The 21,260-nt window shown below is 50.9% G+C and overlaps 1 protein-coding gene across 5 annotated transcripts; it reads left to right on the top strand.

Moving 5' to 3' along the window:
• Positions 1–1,771: 1,771 nt before the first annotated feature.
• LOC127038322 (signaling lymphocytic activation molecule-like) lies at positions 1,772–18,374 on the top strand. Of its 5 annotated transcripts, XR_007770619.1 has the most exons (8): positions 1,772–1,885; positions 8,532–8,873; positions 11,750–12,046; positions 12,915–13,022; positions 14,457–14,548; positions 15,715–15,812; positions 17,180–17,358; positions 17,781–18,374. XR_007770619.1 is itself a non-coding variant. In XM_050930908.1 (7 exons), the coding sequence occupies exons 1-6, from the start codon at positions 1,825–1,827 to the stop codon at positions 15,805–15,807; spliced, it is 993 nt and encodes a 330-aa protein (XP_050786865.1). In that variant the 5' UTR covers positions 1,772–1,824; the 3' UTR covers positions 15,808–15,812; positions 18,177–18,374. The 5 variants fall into 5 exon arrangements, 4 of the variants coding, with proteins under 4 accessions (XP_050786865.1, XP_050786863.1, XP_050786864.1 ...); XM_050930908.1 differs by lacking the exon at positions 17,180–17,358 and having other exon boundaries at positions 18,177–18,374; XM_050930906.1 differs by having other exon boundaries at positions 17,180–18,374.
• Positions 18,375–21,260: the final 2,886 nt, after the last annotated feature.

The following is a 21,260-nucleotide window of genomic DNA, read 5'->3' as shown; positions in this document are numbered from 1 at the left end:
ACTGAATTATTTGGATTTGGCAATGTTACCATGGTGCTTCATGGGAATTGTAGTTCAATTTGCCTCCTGTTTCAGTTCTCTACAAGTGAGGCTTCCTGATCTGCCTACATCTCCCACAATGCACCATGGGCAGGGATTCCCATGATGAAGATGGGATTTGTGGTGCATAAAGGGATTTGTAGTCTGATTTAGAGCCTGGAATTTAAGGCATCTAAACTACAACTCCCATCAGGCAAAGCGGCAGTATTTCCAAATTATAGTATTTCTGGGTTTGGCCAAAACTGTTTAGTTTCAAATTTCTACTTGAAAATTGAAGTTTTGCACAGGGGAAAACAATGATTTTTTTTTTTTAGTCAGCTGCCCTTCCAAATGCTATTGCCTGTGTGCAGTTAACCAGTTATTATTGTGTGTGTGTGTTTGTGTTTGCATGAGACCTGCAATTTTACTGCAGCCTTCCTCAAACCCCTTGGTTCCCCACCCCCCCTTCTGGATTTTTCACTTTGTCAACTATAGCTGATGAGAAAGCTGCTTTGGAAACACTAGGGGGCGCTTTCCCCATATCAGTCCCTTCTAGAGGCAAGAGGCTGGTCCTGTGGCCAAGTCATTGGCCCAGAACGTGGGAGATCTGAGTTTTGTCACCTTGGGCAGGTGATTTCCTCTCAACTCCCACCTGAGCTAGGTGGTTGGTAGGTGAGACACTGGCAAAATATGTCATATTTCCCCCAGCTATGGGTGGCCCATGGAGCACAGCTACCGGCTTACAGACTTAGACCATGTCTTCACTGCCCAAAAAAGGTGTGATTTGTCGTTTCCCCACACACACACACGCACACACCATGGATTTAGCTACTGTGCTATAAAACGCTAATGGAGACAACGCTTCGGAGTGAGGTGAGATCACACGTGGGCTGCAGTGTTGATCTCACCTAGCTACAGTGCGGGAAAAAGCGACAGAAACTGGTCTCCACTCGAATTTTACTGTGAATTAGCTAACCCATGTCAGGAGGTGTGTGTGTGTGTGTGTGTGTGTGAGATGACCTATTAATACATAGCTCTTATCTAGCACTTCTCATCAGTAGATCTCAAAGCACCTTCCCAAGGTCAGTATCAATATCCCCAGGCCTTTAGCTCAAGAAATAGAGGTCTGCCCTTGAAGATCTCAAGTTCAAACCTCACTAGTGCCAGTGGAGTTGCATGTAGAAAGGAGACAACGGGCTCCCTGTCTGATGGGGATAATTAATCTCCGTGTGGGAGGCTCTTTAACGCTGGGCTGATAGAAGCCAGGGCTGTACAATATTTTTGGTAGCAGCAGAAATCTACTGCCAATCAACGAGGCTGCCAGCGTCTCTGTGGAAGGCAAAGGCAGACAAAGCTACCTAGCTTCGGGCCATTTTGTTTTACCAGAGTGAGGAGTCTGGCTGCCTCTTTGATTCACCTGGCTCGAGAGACGCGATGAAAATAGACTCAACTAAGGCGCCGTTTACATTGAGTGGAAATGTCCAGGTGTTGATGCTGAAATAACCCAGTGCTCATTTCTATCACGTCTGCGTGAGACTGGTGATCACTTTACAAAGACAGGGTACAATAATGTGGCTCATTAGGGATGAGGTCCAGTTCTGAACTGCTTGGTGGCTGACAGTCTGAGCCGCACGCTTGGTTAACTACTCGCTAGCCATTTCATGTATTTATGCATATTCCCAGACCACCCCCAGTGTTTGTCTAATGGGTGAGAAGATGAATGGCGGGGTGTGTCCTATGTGCTTCACTTCCCCCTGTATTTGCAGCTCAGATTGCATAGTTTCAGCTACAGGCAAAGATGAAGACATGGAGGTGAGACGCCCCTGTGTCCCCTTACTGCTCCCAACGCTGCTCAGTTTCTTGGCAGGTAAGTGACTAATCACTGGCTTAAAATCTACCAGCACAGGGGAAAGACCCCCACATGGCCAGAGAAGCAGGAGTTTTTCTTCAGTGGTAAAGAACTGGAGATTCAAGGTGTCTCATTAACCCTATGGCTGGTTGTAGGGAGTAACTAGATTCTTTAGCAAATTATCCTGTGTTCATGCACTCAGAGCAGCTACTGTCTATGTATGTGCAATAGTTTAGAATCAACAGGGGAACAGTGAATGGTCAGTGGCTGCTCCTCAATATTATCGGAATAATTAGTTGATAAATAATATCTGGTGAGTCACTAAACCTTTTCAAAATGCTCAGTATTTGTAACTCTTTTATCCCCAAATGAATTTTAGTTCTAGGGATTTAGAAAACAGGCAGCGCAAGTGGCATGAAACATTGGAGAGGGAAGTTGGAATCTTATCAATCAAAAAATCTTCTGACAATTGTCAAACAAAAGTAACCGAAGACCTTGAAAAACCTTGATTTCTGTGCACTGTTCATGCTTTGACTATCTGCGAGGATGAATGAGGGTTGATCTGTGCTGCTTTTTATGCCTGTGACCCATTTGGATTTTCCTGTGGATTTACTCAATTCACTTATTTGTTTGCTCAAAAGCTCTGGGTACTTTATGGTTTTGGATGCTGTTGTGTGTACAGTGAATCTAGAGAGAGTTACAATACAAGCTATAAAGACCCAAAAACAAGCCAGAGGTTTCATATCAGTGTTTTGTTTTATTCTTTATTCTGCTCCACTGCTGCCCTTTAAAAAATTACCTTTCCGTAGAATGTCAGAAAATGGGGACGTTTGGAAAGTGCTAGAGAAACAAAAAGTTTAATGGATTTGGGAGTTAGAAATCTATAGACTGCTAGAGAATGCCTGTCTGCCTCTGTCTAAGCACCTCTCATGCTATTCCTACACCTAGATTTCGATGTCTTTTGTCTTAAAACTGCTCCTAGGACAATTAAACCGAGCCCTGGGACATGCAGATGTGTGTGGAACCGATTGGAAGGGAAACCTAGAGAATAACTCATAAGGGCTTTAAAATGAGACTCTCACCTTTTCTGAATATATTTTTGGATGAATGTTACTTGCTGTTCCTGTAATTTGGTCATGGAAACGTTTGAGAAGGAAAGAAATTTTAACTGGTGTTTCCTTCATTTGATAGAAGATACTTTACCCCTGAGATTGGCAAATGTCGCAGGTTCTAAGCTTACAGGGTCTGGTCTTTCTGCCCTTGGCATGTCACTAAATGGGATGGGAGTTCCTGCTACATGGGAAGAAGAGGCTAAAGATGGAGAAGTTTATCTGCTTTGCCAGATTATGGAGTGATAGGACTCCGCAGTTAAGCTTACAACTGAGTTTCCATTATAGACTCTTTCTTTGTCTTTTCTATCTCTTCCACCCACCCAATTCCCGTGAGAAAATTATAGCAAGAATAAAAAATGGTCAAAAACTACATTCAGAAAACTGTGACCGTATCATTTCACACCCCCTGAAATGCAGAAAAAGTCTCTCGGTCTCACACCAGGTGAGTTAGCTCTAGGGTTAAGGTCAAATTTTTCTTCTACATTGGAAGCAAATTAGACAAGCGGATCTTAAATGAGGACACCCTAATAACAGAGCTGGGAGGTTTTTTTAAAACAAAACTGCTCACTGCACATATCTGGTGAAGTGGGTTTTAGCCCATGAAAACTTGTGCTCAAATAAATTTGTTAGTCTCTAAGGTGCCACAAGGACTCCTCGTTGTTTTTACTGATACAGCCTAACACAGCTACCCCTCTGAAACGTTCAGAGCGGTAGCTGTGTTAATCTGTATCAGTAAAAAGAACAAGAGTACGTGTGGCACCTTAGAGACTAACAAATTTATTTGGACATAAGCTTTCATGGGCTAAAACCCACTTCACCAGATGTGGGCAGTGGAAAATACAGGAGGAAGATATAGATATACACAGAGAACATGTATTTGACACTGTGTAGTGCGAAAGGAGAAAGAGAGATATAGAACGTCATTTGCTGGACTCCCCTGGCTGAGATCTGGCGTCGGACACCCCGTTTAGTTGGCGCCAGTCTAATTTACATAATTATTTCAATCGTTATGTTATCATATTGCTACTTGTGACCAGCACGAGTGAGCTTTGTCTAGCAGGTGATAGGACTGCTGGAGAACTGCCCTGTCATTAAAAGAAAGTAAATTTTGGTTCACACTGGGGGATTTGCACTGACTCCAGCCAGCTGACTGCCTGCCTGGATCACTAGGGTGACATCAAACGGGCAAACCCTGCCCATAGGCTGGGCAAACTGCTCTGTGCCATTTACATCAATGCCGTTTACCCCAGTTCCAAGCAGGGTTAAATGCTACCAGTGCAAGTAGCAGCTTTGCCTGCCTATGCAGTGATGCATCTATGCCGGGGTGGGAGGAGGGTGATTCCCGAGCTACAAAAGCCGCTGGTGCAGACACAGTTTTACCAGCATAGCTAGTTTGGTTCAGGAATGGTAGAATAAGCGATACCGGGAGAAGCACAGCTCTGCTGCTATCAGCCGTGTCCACACTAGGAGCACTTTGCCAGTATTGTGCACCAACCAGTATCCTGTGTAGACGTGGCCTCCCTCTCTAGCCCTGTTTCTTGCAGACTCTAAAGTTCAGTGTGTCACCCGAGGGTGAGGGAGGCATGTCTATAGGAAAAGGATCATGCATCCAGCCAAAGGCTTGGCTGGCACGCACGCGTCTTCCTCTGTAATATGCTGCCCATTACCACAGCCTCCAGCCAGGTTTTAGAGCTTCTGTAAGATCATTGGTTACCCCTGTTAGCAGTGTGCCGGGGCCTCTCATTTTGTATCGAGAGGGACCCAGTTAGACATAGTGGGACCTGAAATGTGAATGCTCCAGACTTCAGGATCCTTGGATCTGGGGTTCGGTTGGGCCTGTCTATAATTTTGGCTGCAAAAATACAGACTGATTGGTGGGCCCTTGAAATTCCATCCTGTCTTGTGGGATGGCAGCTGTCCAAATCTTTGGGTAACAGCAGCTGTTTGGGTCAGGGCTTGTGTTCTCTCCAGGGCCTGTTCATCAGCTGTAGAAATAGTTTTGCTTAATGAATGTAATGACTCCCCGGAAACCCCCTACTAATTAACCGTTAATTAATGACTTGTTAAGGATCAGAGCTACATCTGGCCCAAGCCAAGAGCTGAGTATTCACTTGCTCACAATGGGAAGAGGCTCTGGTCTGGTTTTGATCCAGTTTGTACTGAGGGAGGCCCCAGCTGTGAAATCTGGTGGTGGATCGGAACTTCTGAGAATTGGAGGGACTTCGGGTCAATGGTTCTGGATTGGTCCCATTTCTAAATAAAAGGCAGATAGTAACGCGGCATGAGTGTAACGCAGCCATGCCCATGGTGCGGACGGGACTCTGCTAATCATATCACCACTAACTCTTCAAACCCTTAAACCCAGGGCTTCATTTGTAATGGAGGGGGTGCGGCAGCTCAAGCAACTTTTGTACTTTCATAACTGATGCAGCAAGCGCAGCGGTGCCGGGGCTCTGAACTGCCAGACCCCAGCGGTGCCGGGGCTCTGAACTGCCAGACCACAGGATGCCGGGGCTCTGAACTGCCAAGCCCGAGGATGCCGGGTGTCAGCCTTGGCAAGCCCTGGCACAAATGAAGCCCTGCTTAAAACCCTAGAGCCTGATTCTCCTTTGCATTCCGGGTACGTCTACGCAGCAAAAAAGGACCTGTGGGACTGAGTCTCAGAGCCTGGGTCCGCTGACTCAGGCTCTTGGGCTAGAAAAGCAGCAGAGACATTTGGGATCAGGCTGCAGCCCACAAGGCAGGAGGGTCTCAGAGCCCTGGCTCCAGTCCGAGTGTTTACACAGCTCTGAGCCCAAATCAGTTGTTCCAGGCTCTGAGCCTTGCTGCTGCCGGGTTTTGTAGCTGTGTAGACATGCCCTGCACTGGTGCTGGGGGCTCAGCTAGATGCATCTCCGCTAGCTGTGATCGAGCTGGTGCGCTGAAAACAGCCGGGAAGCCAGAGCTGCACGGGCACAGCCCGTGTGGGATCCCGTCTGAAACCCAAGCTACCAACCGGTGAGGTCACAGCCCCACTGCTGACTGAGCTCGCACAGGTACTGGACACCTACAGCTCCAGTGTAGATGCACCCTAGGCCCGTTACTCTGCTCCAGCAGCGTCAAGAGACATTCAAATTAGTGTCAGTTAGATTTGTGCCAATTTGAGGGCCCCTTTCCACATCTAGAGTAGGGTCAGCGTGTGTCTTCACTGCACAGGGCTGGCCCTAGACCGAACGGCGCCCCAGGCTAGGAGCGTCTTTGGCACACCCCCTCCATGCGTTAAACTTTTGAATGCCTTGTTTGTTCGGCATTTGTAGCCCATTCCATGACTTTCCACGATTTGCACACACGATTCATCCCTGTCTTATAGGGTGATAAATTTGCAAACTATATAAATCTACATTTATTCATGCCGTATATAAGCCAATAAAAAGAAATTCATTTCCTCTAAGCTTAGAGAAACTTCTTCATTTTAAGACTAACTGAAATGTCCGAACATGACAAATGAATCCACCTACAGAACACCCAGAACATTTTGCTTCAAACGTTCTATTTTCCCCTTTTGTCGCTAACAACAAAAACAGCCCCCCAAGCCCAGCACTCTAGGGGGTCACCTGGGTCGTCTGCCCCTAAATCCAGCCCCGAAGGTGTGTAGTGAACTCAGCTGAGTGAGCACCAGTTAAAATAGCAGTGAACACACACATGGCAACTCTGCTTTTATCTGAGATTAAAGCAGCAGGACAGCCTGAGGCTCAGCACGTGCTGCTAACCGGGGTGAAAGGCCAAGTGGCTCTGCCTGCGTGGCTATGGGAAGCCAAGGTAAGAACCCATCCAGCTATCTAGAGCTATATCTGTACAGGTAGGTAGATATTCTGCAGTGAACGCCCTGCCCTCTGTGAGAATCATGCCCTGGCCCTTTTCCACACAGTCAAACAACTATTTCGGACTCCCAAGCAGTAAATCTATGCATCTCACGTGAGGACACGCATGTCGCATGTGCTTCTATTATATACTGTGCGGTTTGTTTGGTCGTGCATTTGGCTAGCCATTTCAGCTTGTGCTTTGCAAACCAAATCAGCCTCGGTAGTAGATCAGGATCAGTTTCCACGAGGGGAGGGAGATTCAAATAACTGAGCTGAGGCTGAGAAGAAATTACCAGTGGCCAGTAAGGGGGAGAAAAGCACAACCCAGCCCCCACAAACCCCTCGCTCCTGACTCTGAGCGCGGAAATGTCTCTGCAATACAGGAAACAAGCAGCTTATAATTTTGGGCACTGGAAGAGTTAATGCAGAATAAACTCTGTGATGTGGTCACTTGATCTTCCTTTCAATATGCAATCGCATCTGTCGCTTCTCCCTCAAAGGGCCGCATGGCAGACGAAGAACGGGGCTAAGATGAGACTGAAGACCTGACTTTTCATGCGGCCGGTTTCATCTCCGTGCTCTTTATAAAATACAGGCCAAATCCTGCAGTTCTTACTCAGGCAAAAGTCCCCTTAAGAGTCAAGTTAATGGCAGCTTTGCCTGCATAAGGATGAGGTGATTTGGGCCTATAGGTAGTAGTTGGTCCTTCCTGGGAGGAAGGAGAGACATGTAGGTAAGGCACTAGACTCAGGACATGCAGGACTGGATTTTTCACAAGAGCTCTGCTCCCAACATACAGAGCTCTTCTGAAAATCTGCCCCCTTACCATCTGCTCCCCAACCCCCCGTCTCCACATTCTTTGGGGCAGGGAATGTCTGCCACTACCTACAGCGCCTAGCACAATAGCGCTCTGTTCTCAGCTGGGGCTGCTGGGTGCTGCTGAAATAAAAATAATAATAATGAACAACCCACTGCTGTAATGCGACCGCTTCTGAGGTGGAGCAGGGCAGCTGTTCAACAGCGCACAGCAACACAGTCCTAGTTTAGGGGAGGAAGTCAGTGAAGAAGGAGCCTCCTTCCCATTGGAATTGCCGTAGTTAATTAGGGAGATGATGGAAGGACAACACAAAGAACAAATGTGTGTAGCAAGATAATACGCCCCTGGCCTTTTACACTGGGGTGAGATGAGGTGTTTAACACCAGCAGAATTACCTTAGATATCAAATTATAAGAGAGACCAAAATGACACTACAGACTCGAAGTGACAAACGTGGATATTTTATTGGTTACCTACCGTTCATGATTTGGCTGCAATAGATAAAACCTGTGTTGGCATATAAGAAATATAGGTTCTGTTGCAGAGAACAAACTATTCTTGGTTCTCAAATACAATGTAAAAACCTGGGGAGGGCCTAAGTTATTTTTAAGGATGAATGTGACATTATGTGGGTGGATGTGAATGAAATGTTCTCACCACCCACAACCTGTCTGTGCCTTATCTGTAAGAACTACCTGGTGAAGGGATAGAATATGCTGTTAACTCCTTCGTTCTTGTCCTCCACTTGCCTGTCAGCCCTGTGTTTTGTTCCAAAGCATTATAAAAGAAAGTGACAGCTTGAGCTGTTCATATTCAGCATCATTCTGATAAAATATCACAGTCTTTTTTGGGGGAGGACTGGTTGTTTCTGGTTGTTTTTGCATTTTTTTTAGGCATCATAATTAGCCAAGCACTGACTCCCCACCGCCAGGTGAATGGGATTCTAGGAGGATCGAGCTTGCTGGCTGTGGATCTATTGCCTGGGAAAAATGTGAACAAAATTGAATGGAGCTTTCGTGCTGGGTCGGGTGTGAAGATTCAGGTGGCTGAGTTCAACGGGAGGAAGTTTGAGCGACCCGATCCCAACGACAGATTTAAGCAGAGGCTAGAAAAGTACAATGAGACCTCGCTGAGGATCAGGGTTCTGGAGCTGGACGATCGCGGAGTTTATGAGGCCCGGCTTAAGATAGTACCAGCAACTGTGGAGGAACAGGCCTTTCTCCTCGCGGTCTATGGTAAGTGACGACAAATCAATTTCTTATCTGTAACCCAGTTTCCAGAAATACAGCTGAAGCTCTGACTTTGGCAGGGACGGCTCTAGGCATTTTGCAGCCCCCAGCATGGCAGGCAGGCTGCCTTCGGCAGCTTGCCTGCGGAGGGTCCGCTGGTCCCGCGGCTTCGGCAGACCTCCCGCAGGCGTGCCGCCAAATCCACGGGACTGGGGATCTCCTGCAGGCGTGCCGCCAAATCCACGGGACTGGCAGGCAAGCTGCCGAAGGCAACCAGCAGAGCGCCCCCCGTGGCTTACCGCCTCAGGCACGCGCTTGGCGTGCTGGGGCCTGGAGCCGCCCCTGGACTTTGGGCACGTAGGTGAAATTCACCCCAAGTAGAGGGACCAGTGCAAAGTCTCTGCACCATTTACGTCTTCAAACTAGGGTCTAAGGCAGGGCTGCCCAGAGAGGGGGGGCAAGTGGGGCAATTTGCCCCAGGCCCCGGGACCAGCAGAGGCCCCCACGAGAATATAGTATTCTATAGTATTACAACTTTTTTTATAGAGGGGGCCCCCAAAATTGCTTTGCTCCAGACCCCCTGAATCCTCTGGGCAGTCCTGGTCTAAGGAGAACCACAGGATCTGTCCATGTGCAGCAGCCTCACTAAAATATCCCCTTCATACCCCTCACAACCCAGTCCTGTCTCCTCTGCACCACAAGAGGTGCCACAGATGCAAGGTCACATCAGGATGGGCCGTTCAGCTGGGCCGTTCTCACATTTCAGTCCAGCATGGATGAATTCTAGTGAGACAAGACGTTCAGAGAGATTTCTGCCATCTTGGGCCACAATCTCACGGGACTGGCTGTTCCTGGTGGATTTTGATTGTGTCTGAATCAGCATTGGGAAATTGGCCCTTTTTCCTTATAGGGTCCAGCCTAGAAACAAAATGAGAGAGACGAGGATGAATCCGCGATTCACACCGAGTCTCCGAAACTCAAAGGGGTTCAGACTCCAGGATCAGGTTTCAGCCCATCTCTGTTAAACTTCTCCGTAATCTTCCTGTGTGTTTCTAATGCAAATAATCTTATCAGGTTCCATAAAACCCACATTTAGAAAAACAGAACAACACCTGCCATCTGTGAAATGAGACAAATTGTGGATCTTGATGGGCAATAAAACCTTAGTGCAGTGAGGAAAAGGGGAAAAGAAACGTCTGTTTACCTAGGGATCATCTGTCTATTTATCCATCATTAACTGAGCCAGAGGTGAGGGCTCTGTTGTGGGAGGTTCTGTGGCCTGTGATGGGCAGGAGGTTGCACTAGATGATCATGATAGACTCCAAGGTCAGAAGGGACCATGTGCAGGGGCTTGACTATCCATCGCTCTGTCTCTGTAGCTATCGTTACTCTTTGATCCTCCCTGTTCATCCACCCATCCTGAGCTTACACCCCCAGGTCATCTGCCCTTGGTGCAAGGCAGTATTCTGTGAGCAGAGCCTTGCCTGGCCTTGGCAGCTGGGAGAGCGGCTGGGGGTAGATCTGGGTTATGAATCTGACCCCAATTGGCTGTGTTATCCGCAATCACCCTTCTCCTCCGTCCTGGCCAAACACCCAGCGCTCACGAGGCCCCGGGCTGGGCTGCCAACACCTCACAAGGACAATTAGGCCAGTTCCTTTGGGATGCACCCATGTGGCTTATGGGACGAGTCAGCTCCCCTCCCTTCTCCACTGACCCCTTGGCCAAGTGTTCCCCTGGGGACTCCATCGCTAAGGGGCTGGTCAGACTCTGCTTTCCCCAGGCCACTGGGAGCTCGCTGGGCGCCTGCCCATGGAGCAACGGGGAGCTAGCGCTGTTGTTGATTCCATTCCCCCAGAGGAGGGTACGTTAACCAGGCTGGCACAGAGCAGGTGCCAGGGCCCCAGAGAGAGAAATTCTCCGGGGGGAAGGTTGCAGCAATGGAAGGTGCAGCAGGCTGTTACCCACTCCGGGGGGTGGGAGGGGGAGGCCAGTAGCATCAAGAACAGGGCAACATGCCAGGGAGAGCCCTAGTCAGACTGGCAGAGGAAGGCTGGATGCAGCCTCTCAAGGAGGGGTCTCAGTGGGGCTGCTGGTGGGGCTGCCGCCACTGGGGGGAGTCCCTGGGGGCAGAGGATGATGGAAGCTCTGCCTGCCCCCCTGCTTGGGGAGTATCCAGCTCTGATAAGTACAGCTCTGCCAAGCTGGTGTGAATCGAGCCCTGCAAGTTCATCCTGCTGTTGCTAGACACCGCGGGTGACTTGCCAGCTGGCACTCGGCCAGTCCTGTCACCGGCAGGGCCTGCCTTCACGTAGGCAGGAAAAGCAGCTGCAGAATGGGGACTGACTGCCCGGGCTGCAGAACTGCAGAGCTGGGGTTAGGGTGGATCACAAACTGAATATGGGTCAGCGGTGTGATGCAGTTGGGAAAAAGGCTGATATCCCTCGGGGATGTAGGAACAGGAGCCTCGTAGGTCTATCGAGCGCTGGTGAGGCCTCAGCTGGATCCCGTGTCCACTTCTGGGCTTCGCGCTTTAGGAAAGATGAAGACCAATTGAGAATTCAGAGGAGAGCAACAAAAATAACAAAAGGTTCAGGAAGCCGGACCTGTGAGGGACGGTTAAGAACACTGGGCATGTCTAGCCTTGGGAAAGGAAGACAAGGGTGTGGGGGAATCTGAAGGGCTGCGATAAAGAGGCCGGGATCAGTTGTTCTCCGTGTCCACTGGAGGTAGGAGACGAATAATGGGCTCAATCTGGCCTGGTCTAGGCTGACTTGGCCCTGCCTCAGCACCGGGAGTGGGACTAGATGACTTCCCAAGAGCCCTTCCAGCCCGGCATTGCTGGGATTCTGGGATAAGAGTTTTCTTTGTGATTTAAACACAGAGCCAGCGCCAGCGCCAGAGATAAAGAGTCACTCGCTCTCCAGCACGGCAGCTGGGTGCAATGTCACTCTGCAGTGTGAGGTGTCTGTCAGGGAAAAGGTTAACGTCTCCTGGAGTAGAGGGAACCCACCTCGAGACCTGGGCAATTTGGAGCGGTACCAGCTCACTCCTGATGGCAGGACCCTTCACCTGTCTCTGCAGCCCAACCCCCCAGACTCGACCTTCACCTGCACGGCCAGCAACCCCGGGGACCAGAAGAGCATCTCACTTGACCTGCAGAGCAAGTGCCAAAGCAGAGGTGAGGGATTTACAGCCTGTCCCAACCTCACCTTTTATTACTTACTATAGCATTGCCCCTCTGCCGAGCCACAGCCGAATTCAGGGTCTGGCAGGACAGCTGAGCTTGGTGCAGGAGGAATCAATGAGGCAGAGCCTGGGTATTTTCCAGTGTCATTTCTTTGTTTAAAGACTGCACACGAACCCTGTTTCCTCCAGCAGAGGAGGTCACACAATGCACGCAGTCAATCCTCCTCTTGCAGAAACTTCTGCCAAGGCACTTAGTGGACGTCTACACTGCAGCTAGAAACCATAGCTGGCCCGGCCAGCTGACTTGGACGCCCAGGGCTCGGGCTTGGGGGCTGTTTGATTGCCAGGGAGACATTCTGTCTCGGGCTGTGGGACTCTCCCACCTCGCAGGGTCCAAGATCCCAAGCCTGGACATCTGTGCTGCAGTTAAACAGTCCCATGGCCCGAGACCTGTGAGCTGAGTCAGCTGGCACGGGCCTGCCGCAGGTTTTGAATTGCGGTGTAGATGTACTCTGAGAAGTCTGAGGTTTAGGTCACGGGCTGGGAAGTCAGCCTATATGATCCTATTGGTCCATTTTGGCCTTAAAACGTATGACTCTAGAGTGTATTCAGATTTCCAGCGCTTTAGGGCAAGGACCTTGGTGTCTTATTTACAAAGCACCTGGCCATATAGTCTGGAATCTGGATCCAAAGTCCACTGGAGCTAATAGAAAGTGCTAGACAAAGAGCCATTGATCCTTCTTCCCACGCGCAGCCAGCCCGGCTCCGGAGCCGTGTTCTGGAACACTGCCTTGTCCTGAATTTTCCTGGTCGGCGTCGAGCTGGGCAGGGCGTCATGTTTTTCTGATCTGTCGACACAGACACATCCATGTGGATGGGGCCTCTTTGCAGTGGACTGATCGTCGTCACAGCAGCCTGTGTCGGGATGTGGCTATGGAAGACAAGGAGGAAAAAGCCAATCGGCCGAGGTAGTTAACGTCCTTCTTACAGAAACATTAATGGCCTCAGTCAGCTGATGGGTCACAAATAAATAATTGCTGATTATTAACTAATTCATGAGTAATTCTGCCAGCTACTTTCCCCTCCCACACTTCCCTGTGTTTTATGGTTACACTGTTTGTTCTCTTCTCTTGAATGTTAAACAGCAAAGGTCCTGTCTGGCACATGGCACGTACATGTAAAGTGTGCGTTGCCTCCTTCTCGAATGAATGATTGATAAAAACCTTCTACAATTACCAGCTACTGGAGTGACTCCTTTAGCTCAAGTGAGAGATGATTGTGTTTTGGAGGTGAAAGCCGTAGGTTCAAAACTGCTGGACAATCCATGATGGAGGAAGCGGGGACGGGGAGTCAACATACTGTCAGAGAAAAACAAATGCTTATTGCTCGGTGTAATGCTGCCTGGTGAGAGGAGTCGTACCATAGCCAATGGTGCTGCTAAAGGGTTACAGCTGGCAGTCACGGCTGGCATTGTGTTAACGTTTCCGTTCAAGATTTATTTAAACTAATAACACTTTGTATCATGCGTTTCACTGGAGTGTTTTGCATGTGTAACCCACAGCGGGGAGTGTGGGGCCGAGCCCTCTCTGTGCATCTACAGACTCTTGCTGCTCCTCCTGGAGAACTTTAGCTCAAGCTGATACCAGAAGCAGGGACTGGACAACAGGGGCTGGATCACTCAGCAGTTCTCCCGTTAGCGTCTGGCACTGGCCACTGTCTGAGACAGGAGGCTGGGCTAGCTGGGCCATTGGTCTGACCCAGTCTGGCTGCTCTGATGAACCTGTAGCCGCTCTGGCTTTTAGCTGTGGAGGTCCTCGGTTTGATCCCTGGTTCAGTCCCCAGCTGCCACACAACCTCTGTTGTATACGTTGCTACAGCAGCCCCTGTGAGATGGGCCAGTATCGGTATCCTCATTGCACAGAGGGGAAAATGCTTCCATGCAGCTGGCCTGGGTCTGGCACGCCCAAGACGGGGAAGGATCTCGGGGGGAGGGGGACAAACACAAAGAAGCAAACTCTGATCTCAGCTACGCTGGGGCAAATCTGCAGTAATTGCACTGATGGCCTTGAAAGGGTCAATTCATCAGAGTCACTGGACTGACTTCAGAGTCAGGCCAGGGTAAGTGAGAGCAGAATCTGAGAGGCTGCATGGCCTAGGGGATAGCACACTGGACTGGGATTCAGGAGACTTGCAATTCTAGTCCCTGACCTGCTGGGTGACCTCATGCAAGTCACTGCCCTCCTCTGTGCCTCAGTTTCCCCATCTGTAAAAGAGGATAATTATTCTCTGGCCCTCAGTGGGGATTATTAGTGCTGGGACGTGGTCACCGCATCTCCAGACCCAGCAGGTCCCCCACAGCCTCTCAGGGTAGGATAATGATCTGTCCCACATTCTCCCCTAAGCTGCTGTCCCCACGGTCCCAGAGGAGGAATGTCCTTCAGAGCCCCACTATGCTGAGATCAAGAGGAGGAGCCCTCCGGAGGGGAACGACCAGGTGAGTTCCCTTAGGGGGGAGTTATCCCTCAGCCTTCAGTTCTCCCTTGGGACCCGGCACCTCTACTGGAAGGTAAGCCCAGCCCTGGCTTTGATCAGCAAACAGCTTGTAGACTTGCATCACACTGGTCCCAGAGCACCCCGCAGCAGCACACGTTCTCCTGGTCTCGGGGACCCAGCCAGCCCACCTGGGCAATCGGCCGCACCTCTGACTCTGAGCACCTCCGCGCTGGCCTTCAGGCCTTTTTACTTTGCTTGCAATTTTTGTTTCAAATAAGCTGGAACCTTGGTAACTCCAGGAAATTGCACTGATGGGGCTGTGACCCTGCACGATATTAATCAACCTTGTTTACTGGAGAGTGACTGGTCTGGAAGCAGTATCCTGAGCTGCTGCGAGATGATATCGAAGTTGCCAGCTGTTGTTTCCCTACAGAGATAGCAGCTTCTGATAAATGTGCTCCCGTGACGCACAGCAGGAAGGGTGTCAGTCTTACTCCTGTCTCCAGTCTGTTATTTATGTATCCTTGTGTTTGAGTAACTCCCTTCTGCCTCCCAAACTCTCACTGATCTTTCAGAGATAGGGGTTTCTTCTTCACTTCCTCTCCTAAACTACTGAGCAGTTCTGCTGTGTGGTTGTTAAACAGCTGCCTCATCCCACCCCAGAGGTGGCTGCATTTCAGAGCTGAGCAAGTGCTCCCTGTACTGTGTTGCTGTGTGATGCAAAACAGCTGCTACATCCCCACCCCAGAGGTGGCTGCATTTCAGCGGTGGGCAAAACTGGAATTTCTACATAACCTAGAATTTTTACGCAGAGAAAACTCCCACTGACGGCAATAGGAGTTGCAGTAAGTGAGGACTGAGCAAACTCTGAGTAAAGATCTAGCCCAGTATGACTGACGGTATTTCCTATTGCCCACAATTCCCCTTAGACACAAGATCATTGTTCCTCGAAGACAAAAATGGTCTAATTTATTGTGCGTCTGGCAAGGGGATAAATGATTGACTCATTGTGGAATTCCCTCTTCATTGATCTATGCAGCTACTGACCTCAGGGACACACGCCCAGCTACTAAGGGCCTTCAGTGAATGAAGAGTCATTTCCAGTTCGGGCGAACTAACCAACAAAGACAGGACAATGAATTAGGGCTTTTTTTCTTGTTCTCTTAGGACCCTGGCTTCCCAAGCGAGAGACCACCCATCACCACCATCTATGATCAGATCCGAGTGGTCCCAGCTGGCCCCTCTGAGCAGGTTGCCTAGGCCAGGTGAGAGCTGTGGTTAGGGTGGATCTCAAGCTGTGTCTACACCACAGAAGTGAATCGTTCCTAATGGAACGAGTTGAGTGGACCTGGTTTCCGAGTGAAGAGCTCCAGAAATGTGTCTCTATCCCGCAGTGCATTCTGGGAGGCTAAAGGCATCTCTGTGCATTGTGGGACGGCGATAAGCTGAACCATTTCTGCTGTTAGCCCCAGCCTGGCTGGAAGGTGATGGGGTGACCTGGTACAGTCTCTAACGGTGCTTAGACCTGCGAGCAGCCAGGATAAATGAAAGGGGATTTGGCTTCTGTCTGGACCCTTGAGGGAGCTTTTGGGTGCAGGGGGAAGGTGTGCTACCCATCGGGCTGGCTGAAAATTTTCCATACAACCTGCTTTTTGACAGAAATGAATTTGGGGGCGTTTGAAAGTAGGTTTTCTGTGGAAATTTTCAACTTTTTGTCAAAAAAACAGAACACCCAAAAACAAAAATATGTCAGCCGCAAAACTGAAAAAAAGTTGATTGGGAAATGCTACCACGTTGCCTGATGGGGTTTATAGTTTGGCTGCCTCATGTCTCCATTCTGCTGTATGGGCTGGACTCCCCAGCCAGACTACATTTCCCATGATGCAGCGTGGCCATGGGATATGTATAGCAGACAATTAGCGGGTGAGTGACCGGGTGCATTGTGGTAGATGTTGTCCAACCAGAGGGCTGATCCACACAGGAGAATGAGAGTACAAGGCCCCCACACTACAACTCCCATGAGGCACGGTGATGGCATTTCCAAATCAAAGTGCCCTGTAGGGAATATACAGTTCTCAGCATAGCGGATCTGTTTCTCATTGACACTAAGCCCCCTTTGCACTACCGTGGGTGCATAAAGAGTCCTTAAAGTGGGCATAAATTCTAGTTAAACCCACTTTAAGACTCGGGAACATTGCCAGGGCCTTAGTGTAGAAATTAGGACTTCTCCACATGGGGAAATTAACTGGAATAGCTACTGCACAATAGTTCCCCATGTGGACGTTCCAATTCCAGAGTAAGAGTTCTTCGGAAGTGGATTAAGCTCATTTGGGATAAGACTCTCTCGTTTCCATACAGGGAGATACATAGGAATAGCTATAGCGCTTCAAATTCACGCCCCACCTTAATCTGGAATAACTTCCCCTTGTGTAGACAAACCCTTAGGTCATGTGGCAGGGATGCTCAGGAGAAACAAGGAAATAGCATCGCCAAAAATGCAGGTGCTTCCCTGAATGCTCTGGATCTTTTGCACTGGAAACACTGTGAGAACAGAGCGTGTTGTATCGCCCCAAACATCCCTTTATTACTTCCCTCTCCATAAATCACATGGAGTGCTAAATTCACCCAGCAGGCTGATGGCCTGGGAACAGCTCAGCAGTGTTTGCCTTGCGAGTGGGAGTGGAGCTTTTGGCCATGGTACCAGTCAGCAGAAGCAACTACTGATCTGGGGTCAAGTCCACCTGGTGGGGTGATGCCAAATGGATGAGACACACACGCTCAAAGAACCACAAATCTGCTCCTTGGCAGGAGGTGAGAGCTGGTGGGGTAGAGTTTTATCTTGGAATTAGAGCAGGAGGCTGGGAATCAGGACTCCTGGGTTCTGTCCCCACCTCTGGGCAGGAATGTGGTCTGCTGGGGGGAGGACTAGGAGTCGGGGCTCCTGGGTTGTATGCCCAGTTAAGGGAGAGGAGTGTTATCTAATGGTTAGAGCAGGAGGAGCGTGGAAACCAGGACTCCTTATTCCCCCTGACTCACTCCTCAGCTGTGCTTCCTGTTAATGAGATTTCCCTGCCTCCAGGGGAGGGGATTTGTGTAAAACTCAGCTGAAGTGCTTTGAGATTCCCGAGCAAAAGACACACACTCTCACACTCTCCCCCCTCACACACACTGCGTGCACACACAGAGCAACCTTGCAAAATACAATCATTTCTGTCTGCTTTGTTTCAAAATAGAAGCGCCAAAAAAAGTGTGTGGCAGAGACAACAAAGTCCTGCAGCATCCTTGGAGGATCTTCTGGTGGAAAGTGTGTGTGTTCTTGTGGGTCAGGATCATATGTCGCCTCTCGAGGAGGTAGCTGTGGCAGATGTAAGACCTTGGAGTTTGCAAGACTCTGCTGAAAATGCCCCAGACACGCAGGGCCTTTTGGGACAAGAAGTGGGAAATGGATTTCCTGGGAGAATCCCAAGGGAAAGGTACATGCAAATTCCCCCATCTCTGGTTCTGCAACCCCCCCGCTCCCCCAGCCTTTCGAAGCTATGCCCTGGGGAGGCCTCATTGTCTGCTGCAAACATGTGATGTGAGGCCATGAAAGAAAAAGCTGATCTGCCCAATCTCTGCTCTGGTTCCAGACCTAAGACAGACGAAGTTGAAACCATGGGAGAAAAACCCAGTTGTGGGTTTTCAAGGACTGAACCTACCAGAGCCCGAGGTTGGGGCTGGGGCTGGGCTCTGGGAAGCTTTTGAGCGTGTCTAGGTTATCCTGCCGTCTTCATCTGTTTGCTCTGTAATGCTTTTACCTTAAGAATAAAGGCATTAGCCCAGCAGGAGTGGGGTGGTGACCTGTATCTGCAGGTGACACACTGGTCATGGACCTTGGAGACCAAGCAGAGCGTGACTGTGATCCAGGGGGCTCTGTGGCCTTAAAACCCCTGGGGCAGGAGGGAGCAAGATGCGGGTCTCCGCCCAGGAGAGTAACAACTGGGAGTCGGAAACCTTGAAGTGAGGGCCCTCAAAGGAACACAGGTGCAGTTACCCGGAGATGGGAAACAGAGGGCTGGGGCTGGCTGTGCCTTGTTCCGCTGCAGTGACCTTGCAAGGGCTGGACAAAGGCAGGCTGCAGCAGCTGGCTTCAGTTTGCTCTGGGGTTGGCTTGGCCTTAGACTGATGGATGTTTATTTTTGTCCTTTTGTTCCTGTCACCCTTGGGGTGCTGGGGAGGTGTTTGCTGCTGCTTTCATGCTGCTGCCTCGAAAAGCAGAACTGCTGCAGCCCTGGCCTGGGCCAGAGAGGGAGGCAGGGGCCTGATCCTTTCTGCTGACGAGATGGATCCACCTTCCCCTCCCCACTCAGGCTGCTGTGCAGCATGCCAGCAGCCCCATGCCCTCTCTGAGCGGGGACATTGGCCCCGTCAGGGCTGGCTTTGTGTGTGGCGAGCGGGTGGGTTGCAGAACAGGAGCCGGTGGGTGTTACCGGAGGTGAGGGGAGGGAGTCGTTCCTTGAGGAGGGGCTAATGTGTTGGGCATGTGGTTGAGGGGACAGTGTTGTCCTAGTGGGGAATCTACGGCTGGATGGTTGGCTAGGGACCTGCGGGGCTGCCACATGGGGACTTTGGGGGAGGCAGGGCTGGGGTGAAGGGGTGCAGTGGTAGCTGGGGTGGGGAGCAGAGTGGGATGTATAGGAGCTCGCTAGGAAGTTCACCAGCTGTGCAGAGGAGCCAGCAATCCCCGCGGCGCTGGGACAGGGCATCACAGGCGAATCTATATGGGCACAGGGTACGGCCGAACCTGACCAGACGCCTGGCATGGCCACATTGAATCCTCTGGTGCAAAGCAGGTCGATTTACACCATTAGACCAGAGACGGGAGAAACACGGGCACTTAACCCGCAGCAGCCTCTCATTTACCTCGGTGCTGTCCAGCTCTGCTCCGGCTCGTCCCAGGGCCACACCGAGCTGGGGGAGCAGCCTCGAGATTTTCTCTGGAGCAGCTTCCCAAGCTGATGCAACCTGGGTTCCTGCCTGGTGTTTATGTGATAGCTGCTAGGCCAGGGATGGAACCAGGGACCCCCGCAGCTAAAAGCATGAACAGCTACATCTTGAGCTAAGAAATCACATCTCTATAGATAGGCCCTGAAGCAGCCCCATAGCCTCTGTGGATCAGCACCGGGGGACATTTCTAATTCCCCCTCCCCAGTAGGTTACATACAGCTACATGGGTCCCTTTTCACCCGCAGAGCAGGGATGTGACCAGCCTCCAGTCACACGGTGAGGGAGTGACAGGGCCAGGAATAGAACCCAGGAGTCCGGCGCACTAACCACTAGGCACTGCTAGCTCTGCCCGCCCTCTGCGAGAGTCTGTTTTGTGTGGTGTGTCCCAGTGAGCCGTGGTGTGTTCATGGTTTGACGGAGCGAGCGAGCGATGCTGTGAAACGTTCCCTAGGGGGAGAGATTGCACTCAGTCGTGTGGGGAAGAAAATTAATTTTGGAAGAGCGAAAAAAGAAATGAAGCAAGTTTCTGGCTTTGCTGCCCCTAGTCTGGTTCTGCTGCTGCGCCAGCCCGGCCCTTGCCCTTCCCAGCCAACGCCTGGTGGAATAAAGTCCGAGATAATACAGTCTCTTCCATGGCTGCTCATCTCCAGGGCAGGATTTAGGCAGCCCGAGTGTGGGGTGTGTGGCAGGTTTGTATAATGTTTGGTGGTGCCCAGGAGCAGAGGGTTGGTGTGATGCAGTAGGGACTGTCTGTGTGGGGAGTGGGAGAGCAGGGGAGGACTGTAGGGGATGGACGATGCCAGGGCCTGTAACCTGAGTTAGGTAAGGGAGGGGAAAGGTCAACACCTTTGCCCGGGAAGGGGACAAAGGAAGGGAGTGGCAGGAGGGAAGCAGTTTGAGTTTGGGCTTGGGGCTGTATGGGCGGAATTCAGGGTATCCTAGCTAGGATCCAAGCACCCTGAAAGCCCAGAAGGACTCGATGGAGGGGTCCTGACTGTGCCTGCAAGCTCTGTTGTAACCTGTGTTCCTGTTGTCCAATAAACCTTCTGTTTTACTGGCTGGCTGAGAGTCACTGTGGGTCCCAGGAAGAGGGGTGCAGGGCCGGACTCCCCCACACTCCGTGACAACTGGTGGCAGCGCTGGGATATACTGCACCCCGTGGACGGCGCTTCCTGCAGTAAGTGACTGGGGAGCAGTAAAACGAAGGGGTGGTTAACCCCTGGGAGTGTGTGCCCAGTGAGAAGGACTTTGCAGTAACAGGGTCCCCCGGGGGATTGCAGCGAGCGGTCCCAGGGGCGAAGGAGTCTGCAGCTCGACCCTGGGCAGAGAGGTGGTGACCTCAAGAAGGGCTGGTGCACTAGGGGTCCCCCTGGAAACCGTGGGGAGCGGCGAGCACCCCGGCCTGTGAGTGGCCAGCAGGAAGATGTATGCCAAGCGGCGCAAGTGTGACCTGGTGGAGCTGTGCAAGCAGAGGGGGCTGCGCTCGGGGAGACGCACCAAGGACCAGCTGATTGCCCAGCTGGAGCAGGGAGATCGCTTGAATGAACGGAGCCGTGTCTCTGAGGGAAGCAGCCGGGCAGATGCAGCGCAGGCACCAGTGTCTGTCCCCGCTGGGAGTGGTCAGCCGGCAGACGAGGGCTTCCCGAGACCCCCCCTTCCTATGCCTAGGGGAAGGGCGAGGAGAAGCCCAGTGAATACCGAGGGCACCGTGACCCCCCTGGCCAGCA

Source organism: Gopherus flavomarginatus, chromosome 20, assembly GCF_025201925.1.
Source record: "Gopherus flavomarginatus isolate rGopFla2 chromosome 20, rGopFla2.mat.asm, whole genome shotgun sequence".
NCBI classification, from domain to species: Eukaryota; Metazoa; Chordata; order Testudines; family Testudinidae; genus Gopherus; species Gopherus flavomarginatus.
The sequence above is the reverse complement of the archived record's forward strand: the minus strand, read 5'-3'. Positions and strand labels throughout refer to the sequence as shown.

Excerpts from the sequence above, each read along its gene's own strand:
- LOC127038322 (XM_050930908.1), top strand. The coding sequence starts at position 1,825 with ATGGAGGTGAGACGCCCCTGTGTCCCCTTACTGCTCCCAACGCTGCTC. Across the intron at positions 12,047-12,914 it reads GAGCAAGTGCCAAAGCAGAG|ACACATCCATGTGGATGGGG; the intron begins GTGAGGGATTTA and ends CTGTCGACACAG. Across the intron at positions 14,549-15,714 it reads CTCCGGAGGGGAACGACCAG|GACCCTGGCTTCCCAAGCGA; the intron begins GTGAGTTCCCTT and ends TTGTTCTCTTAG.